The 8893-nt window shown below is 30.7% G+C and overlaps 1 protein-coding gene across 1 annotated transcript; it reads right to left on the bottom strand.

Moving 5' to 3' along the window:
• Positions 1 to 7958, bottom strand: LOC114711088 (ethylene-responsive transcription factor 15-like). The gene is made up of 2 exons (XM_028895442.1): positions 7284 to 7958; positions 1 to 306 (listed from the first exon to the last, which is right to left on the bottom strand). Exons 1-2 carry the CDS (start codon positions 7956 to 7958, stop codon positions 1 to 3), a joined length of 981 nt encoding a protein of 326 aa, XP_028751275.1.
• Between the last annotated feature and the right edge of the window lie 935 nt (positions 7959 to 8893).

Below are 8893 nucleotides of genomic sequence, written 5' to 3'. Positions count from 1 at the left end.
TCAGTAAATCCTCCATCTAGGTGGCGCGTTCTTTTCACACGTCACAGATCCTGGGTTACTACCACCAGCCATATCATAACCACCTGGCCGAGCCATAATTTTGTCATCATTAATCCCGCCAGAAAACACCGTATCACTGGAGTTACTAACACCCTGCAGCTCCGGCAAAGCAGCGTCATAGCTCAGATTCCGAGTATGGTTGTCCATGAAGAAGCCATTCAAGAGAGCCATGAAGGAAGGGTCATCTTCAATAAGGTATTGTTGAACTGATTCAACAGGAGAAAAATTAGGGTTCATTTTGGGAAGCTATAATATTTAAAATTTGGTGTTAGCATATAGAAGCACAAGATCAGTGAACATGGGTTATGTATGTATATGTACAATGACTTTAGTTTAAAGTGATTGATGATATTATTTTATTCTTCAGCTTTATTTGTTGTTTCCGTGAAACTTCACTTGTCAATTAATTTGGAGTGGTTGTTATTATATTCCATGATGGCTGCTTTATGTAAAATATTAAAAATTATTCATTAATTAAACTTCTCAGTGATCAATCAGTTATTGCTTTGTTGTGAGCAGTATGACAGAAGCAACCCCAGTCAAAAATTTAAAAAGGTCAGTATTCTCACCCAAAAAAAACAAAATCATTATTCAAAGACTTATGCCACGTTTGACAAATAAAATGACAAGTCAGGTAAAAAAAAATAAAAAGAACTCGTTCTAATGCATCATTTGAAATTGTTGTCTTTTTATATTATAGTAGAAATTTTGATGTTGTTGGGTAAATGAATCATAATGTTACGGGTGTGACTAATTTCTTGGAGAAGTGAGGAATAATTAAATTTCAAATATTTTTCCTATTATTTAATCCCATTTTTACCTGGGTCTTTTTTTAACCTGTGTGTCGGTCTATCATTAAAAAAAAAACTTAAATCCTTTCTTAAATGTAGCCACGTGTAGGAGACCAACTGAAAAAGATAATGACATGAGAATGTTTAGCATATATAAAATATATATCTGCAAAAAAAAAAAAAAACTCGAACACCCAGCTGCGAAATTTAAAAATTAAATGGTGATTATCACATTGTGGTCAAAAAATGATGATTAACATTTAATAATAGATCATGACGCTTCACACCCTGAAAAGGGCAATATTTAAATTTTTCTTAATCGGAATAATTGCAACAATTATTTAAGAAAATGGGAAGTTTCTTCTACTTTTTTTCTCGTTTTGTTATTATTAGCATTATTAAAGGCATATTTTCCCTGAATTTCCTGAAACTCTGTTTTCTTTTTAAACATAAACATAAACCACTGATAGTGAAATCATCAAACTGTTTAGTCACAACATTGCAAACTAAGGTTCAAATCTCTATTAGGAGAAGTGTACACATTTACTATCCAATAATATCTCAAGTAGAATTGCTTTCAATAGGAGAAAATCTATGAGTAACTTAAAAAAAAAAAAAAGTTACCAACATTGTGTTAGTTTTGGTGGAAGGAGTTTTGATTATCTAGGTATGAACTCTTGAATTCGAATTAGTGTAAATACAAAAAATGCTTTTAAAAAAATTACTTCTAATTAAGCTCAATAATACTTGAATCTAACTCATCCAGAAAGTTATGCATAAGAAAATGGTCGCTAAAGTTAATGGTGTATGGTTTGGTGTAAATAATGCTTTTGACACTCGAGATACTTACTCAATGTGTATTTTGAGGTGAATAATGTTACTTGAAAAATATTTTAGATGCAAAATAGTCTTTTACCCTTTTCTTATTGGAGCTTTTGTAGTACTAAGCTATAATGTAAAAGACAATTTATTCAAACCAGTAAAAAGATTAAAAGTAAAAAGATAGGCAACTTATTCAAATTTCGAAGAGTTTGAACTTGATTGATATTTTAAAAATATTTTTTGATAATGCTGAAAAAAAAAAGATACGCAACCCTTTGATTTTCTTTTCAATTAAGTTAGAATAATATATTATAAAAATATAAATAATTGTATTGACTACAACTCCTAAGTAAGAAAACTTATTTTAAAATGACACACACTGTAATTGTATTCTCTTCTCTTTTTTGAGTGAAAAAGAGAACACTCATATTTTCAGTCATTTTCTAAAATTAGCATTCCTTTAAGTTTATTAAACTAGTGTAGTCTTATCTCTCTCTACATAATTAAAAATACTAAAAAACAAGTAATTATTACTACTTCTAGAAATGTACAAAGTCTCTTGTATATATTTTTTTAAAAAAAAAGAGGCAAAAAATTTCTGAAAAGTCTCTTGAGGAAGCCAATTCCCAGAGCCACATTGGTAATTCAGTGGCACCGTACCAACATAGGACCACATATCAAAAACCATTGAAGTAATCAAACTTGACTTCAAAGTTCAATAAAGCATTGCTTTTTAGACCAATGTGAACTTAAATAAAAGCTCTTACAAACCGTGTAGAAGAGTTCTGACCTAATCTGCTTTATTTTATGTTACGTATTTAAGTTTAAGATTTTTGAGCGAATATTTAAGATTTGATTTAATAGTACAAACAAAGGGGTCTTGCGAAGTTAATGAAGACAAAGTTTTGTGTATCAGTGATCAACTTAGATCAATATAATCTACAAGTTTATCCAATGAATAAGTCACTTTTGAATTATCCGAAAATGAGGAAGTTCTTCATCAATTTCATGCTTCACATGAAAAACAAAGGTAACAAAAAAATCAAGGATAATCAATTTTCCTACTAAAATTTTAAATTAATGTTAGCTTCCAGAATAATGAGATATTTGTTGATTATTCTTTTGCTGTTGATCATCATCAAAATTCAATATCATTGCATATCTTCTTATATTTACAGATATTGGATCACATAATAACTCAATAACATATGTTTTGTAAATAATTTTTATAATGACTCAACAAGTTTAAAAAAAAAAAACTATATCAAGTTCTTAATACAAGACCTAGTTGATTAATTTGGTGGAATCAAAAAATTACTTAATTATAATATATATGTTACATGATCTTTCTAAAATACTCATATATAACGTTAGCCTATATATCAATTTATAAATAAAACAAATTAGTTTTAAAAAAATGATAAATTTAAAAATTTAAAATAATTTAGTTAGTTTTTAAATTTTCTAAAATGAGTTAATTGGATCTTATATTAAATATTGGAGGTAGTATATCATATTTCCCATGCATACATGCATCAAACGTCTTTTTTAAATCTTACATTAAATGTTTTGTTGACCACAGTCCACAGCTACCATTCTAACGAAATGTTGACGACATTGATCTTAGAGTGCATAAAATGTAAAATATAAGATTTATTGAGATCTTTGACGAAATTCCAAAGCATCTATCGATGGCTCATGTATATATATTATACTCTTTCTATCTAATTATTAAGTTAATTTTAGTTCTAAATATAAGATCTATTTCTCATTTTTATTATTTTTTTCTAAATTACCCCTATAGATAATTCCTTAACCATAATCAAGTAAGTGAGGGAGGGAGAATATTAAGAAAGATGATTATGGTATTTTAGAAAAAACATGTCATGTTTTTTATAATTAGCTAATTTACCTAACTTTCTTAATCTAATCAAATTAGTTAAATAGGCCTTATATTAAGGATTGGAAGAGTATTATATAATTATATATTGAAAGTAAGTTGAACAATGACCATACCTGCATAAATTTTCCGTGGCTCGTGGGGGACATCATAAATATATATTATTATAATTAAATAGACTAAGATTGAATGATTTTCAGTCTGAATGCAAATTAAAATATGTAATTTGGAAATTAAACTGTTTTACCATCGTGTTGTTCAACTAAGGCCCACCTTGTAATTGACTAGATTAAAGTGTTTGAAAGCTAAAGGTGCACTAGTAAGTAGTAATTAGAGCTGAATCTTCAAAACGTAAATATACAAATAAAAAAATTAGAGAAATAATTTATTTAATTCTAAATGAGAGTTAGAAAATCAAAAATTAAAAAAATTAGTTAAGTTATACTTGTTACCAATACGTGTTGATATCTTTAAAAGACTACATTCAATCATTATTTTCATATGTAAACCTTTAATATATATTATCGAAATGCATAGTTTAAAACAAATTTATATTATAAATTTTGAAGACAAAATGAATTGAAGTCTTATATTTAGAATAAAAATAAACTCTTTAACTAGGTTTATATTTTAGAGAATCTAAAAAAAAAAATCTTTGAAATTTAAAATTTTAAATCAGTCTTGTTTATTATACATTAATAACATTTGACAATATTTGAAAATCAAATGAAAATACATTTTTGTAGTCATTTCTAATTTGAGATTTTAAAATTTTAAAAATATTTTTTTGAATTTTCCCTTTATATTTAGAACTGGAGTGAGTACTAATTAAGTAGATATGCAACGAGTTTTTTCTAAAAGAATAAAACGTTGTTTAAGTATTATAACCACATGCTTCTAGCTTATCATATGCTTATTTGATCCTGAAATAAAATATATATAAACATATATATATATCTATATATTCAAAGGGGGGTTGTGACGGGTAAGTAAATAATTAAACACGCTTCCACATTTATAGATGTATTGGGCATCATGTGACAAATAAAATGCACGAATCATACCTTGTGAATTTACGTTTGATATTTTATTAGGTAAACTTCCATGCATATATTTTGCATTGGAAAATGAAACAAACTACTATTTTTTTCACAACAAAATACACTACTCATGATTTATGAATCCCCTGAAAAATATATTGCAAATAACACAATTCACGAGGCATAAGTAGGTATAATTCCTGCTAATTATTTAACCTCTAATTGATTATCATTTATGAAATGAGATTAAATCATGTTTAATTTCAGTATAATTATTATTTATTTTTAAAAGAATATTCATGAATTTAATATGGTTTTACTAGCTATTTTGAAATGATTTGAAATATATGTTCTGAATGCTTTAATTTTGATTTGATTCTATCTAGCTCTTTCCTTGCTCAAAACTTTGTCCCCCACATTAAGATTGTGCTTTCTTAATTATAATTTCTTTGCTTTTTTTTAATTGCTTTTATTGAAGAACTATATTGAAGTATTTCCGGCTTCACGTGTTTGTTTGATTACTGTTTTCTAATGCCAACATCTGAAAAAGCTGTTTGGTTATTTAATATTAAACATATGATATAATAATTAATCCATTTATTCCCAAAAGATTTGGGAATCATGTTCATGTGCTCGCATGTTGGCTGCCCATCAACGATCGATCAACCAAATTCAAATATGTTATGCTCAATATTGTTTAATTTATTTAAGCACTTTTTTATTTTGTAATATAAATATAAGCCACATCAAATATACATTTAATTGATTATTACGGTATGGGCTAAACTTGACGTCACCTGTAGGGCATCTATCATCAAAAGTTCTGAACTCCATAAAATATTAACAGTGTAATAATAACAAATATTACCCCCACTAGGTTATGGATAGGACGACATGATTGTACTCTTTCAATAATTTAATCTTTAAATAAATTATTGACCAAAAAATTCGTATCTCTTTTACTTTTGATTAAGAAATTAAGGAAAAACTAATCTCCAAGTCCCTATACTTTACAACAATTTTTAATTAGGTCCTTTTAGTTTGATTTGTTTGAATTGGGTCCTTATATTTTACTCTGTTAAACTCATCACTCCTTGGGGCTTTAACACCGTTAAAATTAATTGAAGTGGTTGACATATCGGTTGCTCGGCGACTGACTGTGCACACAAGTAGGTATTCTTGTCCCTGGAGGCAGGCAATGACTCATCTCTCATTTATGCAGAATAAAAATTAAAAAGTTGGCCAAAAAAGGAATAAAATTTTAAAAAAAAAAGAGTAATATGTTGAAAAATTCCGCCCTCATCGGCGCTTCTCCCAGGTGAAGTGAAAGAATGGAAGAGGCGATCACTGCATCTAATGCATCATAATGGAAAAACCCAAAAGCTATTGTTTGAATTTAATGAAAATTGCAACTTTCTTTTTATTCCTTTTGGGAAAAAAATGAAGTGAAATATTTTAGCTAAGATTGAGAGTAAAATACTAAAAATGAGATCCATTCCATCTAGGAGAAGCATCGGTGAGGATGAATTTGGCGAAATCGAAAACAGTGGTGGTGGTGAAAATCAAAGTGCTAAGGGTTGACACTACCGACATAGATGAGGTTGTAGAGAATGACGATGCGGCGACGAATGAAGTAAGGGAGGATTCGTAGGTGCCAAAGCCATGGGAGAGGACGATTCGGCTCTTTGGTTTGGTCGATTTGGGGGGCTTTGGTCTCTAATTGTTCATGGGAGGTGAAATAATTTCTTAAATAGTTGATGTTTGAATGCTTAAAGGTAGGTATCCGATGAATTTGGTGCTTGATAAGGTTAATTTAGGTCTCTAATTTGTTTCTTGAATCATTGATGTTGAGTCTCCACCCTATGGTATTCGACGAGGATGGTGTCCAGGAAAGATAATTATTTTAACTAAAAAAGAAATTTCAATCATTTCAAATTATATTTATATAAATATATATAATAAAAATAAGTATCTATATGTGTGCACAGTCAGCCGCCAACTCATCAACAGGTCAGTCAATTTGGTTAATTTTAACATGGTTAAAGGTCCAAGGAGTAACAGGTTTAACGGAGTAAAATGTAAGGGCCTAATTCCAACAAATCAAACTATAGGGACTTAATTTAAATTTGATGTAAAGTATAAGGATTTGGAGATTAGTTTTCCCAGAAATTAAAGTAAAAAATTTCCATATACTTATGGTTAAATCACCCAATGCAATTTAGAATGTTATAAATGGTATGTATATTTATTTTTTGTTCTTTCCTTCAAATAAAAATTCATGATACTATCGCCTAGATGAATAGTGGCATTTGGGATGAAAGATTTATTTTTTGTTCTCTCACTTAACAGACTGCCTCTAATTTTAAATATTATTTATTATGTGAACAGTGGTAATTAGCTTGATGAGAGGGAGTGATTATTAACAGATAGAATAATTTGATAATCAAATATCTGCTTTGAGTAAAATCTTAGTAGTAACGCACCCCAATTAATATTTTATGGCAATTTCAAAACTGCAGCTAGCTAGACTTGACAAACCAAACAAAAATCATAATTAGACACCAACATACAAAATCACATGAAGGTATTTTTTGGAAGAAAAAGTGTGAAGAGGAAGAGAAATAATAGATCATCATCAGCATTAATGCATTATTATTTCAAGCTTCTGACTTGGCTTCTATTTGTTGCTAATTTATTCAATAGACTAGTCAGCCTCTTCTTCTTACTACTTGACCCTTGAGACCCGCCGTTATCCTCAGATGCACAACCTGACCGCGATGAAGATTCTGGCGAGTGGCACTGCGGCGTCGTCTCGCTGACTACTCGTTCCGGCACCTCTGGCGGCGATTCGGACCCAATGAGATGTGGGAAATTGAGCTTGGCTTTTCTACCCCTTATCTTAAAAGCAGCTCTATCATAAGCCAATGCTGCATCCTCTTCCGTCTCATATGTCCCTAACCACGTTCTTGCTCCGTTCCTCTTCGGGTCCCAGATCTCAGCCGCGAACTTCCCCCATGGCCGACACCTCACACCTCTGTAATTCCTCCATCTAGGCGGCGCGTTCCTTTGACGCGCCACAGAATCTGCATTACTACTAACATTATTATCAGCCCTACCACCACCTGCTGATGGTTTCACGGTGTCTTCGTGCTCACCGGTAAACACCGTGCCACTGAAGTTGCCCGGAGCCTGCTCAAGCGAAGCAGTAATGTCGCAGTTAGGGTTTGAAGTAGCAGAGCTTGACGTGAACGAGACATTATTCGTCATGGGAGAAGTGAAAGATGAAGGATCATGATGATCGTATTGCTGAACTGATTCGAAAGAAGAAAGATTGTTAGGGATCATTTTTAGAAGCTAAGTTTATGATGTGAGATAACAGAAGCGCAGAGATGAGCAATACTGAGACATGACTTATTTATATGTATAATGACGTTCGTTTGAAGGGATTTGATCATATATTATTTTATTCTTGAGTTTTTGTTTTTTGACCCTAATATTCTTGAATTTGTTGTTTCCATGGAAACTTCAAGTGTAAGTGGTTTTTAAGTTAATATAGAGTGGTTGTCCTCGCGCGTGGGATTAGTTTGTATACGAAGTATTTATATGTGTGTGTGTGTGTGTGTGTGTAATAGATACATACTATATATGTATACATGACATGATATGATAGCTTCTTTTGTATAACATTTATTTAAGAGCTCTTTGATCATTTGCTTTCGTTTTCTTTTCTTTTCTTCTATCTCACTCTCTCCCCTTTTTTTTTTTTTTTTTGCTTTTGTTTTTGCCAACTGTTTTTGCTTTTGTTTAAAGTATGGTTTATTTTGCTTCGTTTAAACTATGGTATGCAGAGGCAAATCCAGAGTCAAAATGTTAAATATTCTAACACAAGTAATTGATAAAAATTTCATTGTTATTCAAACGAAAAATTAATCTTTTGGACCTTTAATTTTTAACTCATTTATAATTCAATCTTTTAATTATGATTCAGCACAACTTAGTCCTGAATTTTTGACTGGCGTGTGACTCAACTCCTTGTTTTTTCATATTTTTATATGATTATCCTTATCATCTATAGCTCATTTTATGTGGCAAAGATTTGTTTCCAGCTCAGCTCCACGTGGCGTTGCTGTGTCATCTTTCTTGGAAACGCCTGCCGGCCAGTTCACCTCTTCTGATGCTTCCCCACTAGGAGTTTTTCCGTTCAGCTTTCCCTCCAACTTTGCAGCCCAACCGATACCGTCTTCCAGTCAGCAATAGTCATAGAATTTGCTGATATAGTA

This window comes from Neltuma alba, unplaced genomic scaffold (genome assembly GCF_004799145.2).
Source record: "Neltuma alba isolate B1F8T4 unplaced genomic scaffold, ASM479914v2 tig00011277_pilon, whole genome shotgun sequence".
Classification (NCBI taxonomy): Eukaryota; Viridiplantae; Streptophyta; class Magnoliopsida; order Fabales; family Fabaceae; genus Neltuma; species Neltuma alba.
Note: the sequence above shows the minus strand (reverse complement) of the source record. Positions and strands in the feature narration are given on the sequence as shown.

Bases quoted from the DNA above. Each gene is read 5' to 3' on its own strand.
- LOC114711088 (XM_028895442.1), bottom strand. From the start codon at position 7,958: ATGATCCCTAACAATCTTTCTTCTTTCGAATCAGTTCAGCAATACGAT. The intron at 307-7,283 runs GTCAGAAGCTTG...TAAATATTATAG, and splicing joins TAGCAACAAATAGAAGCCAA to CTTCCCAAAATGAACCCTAA.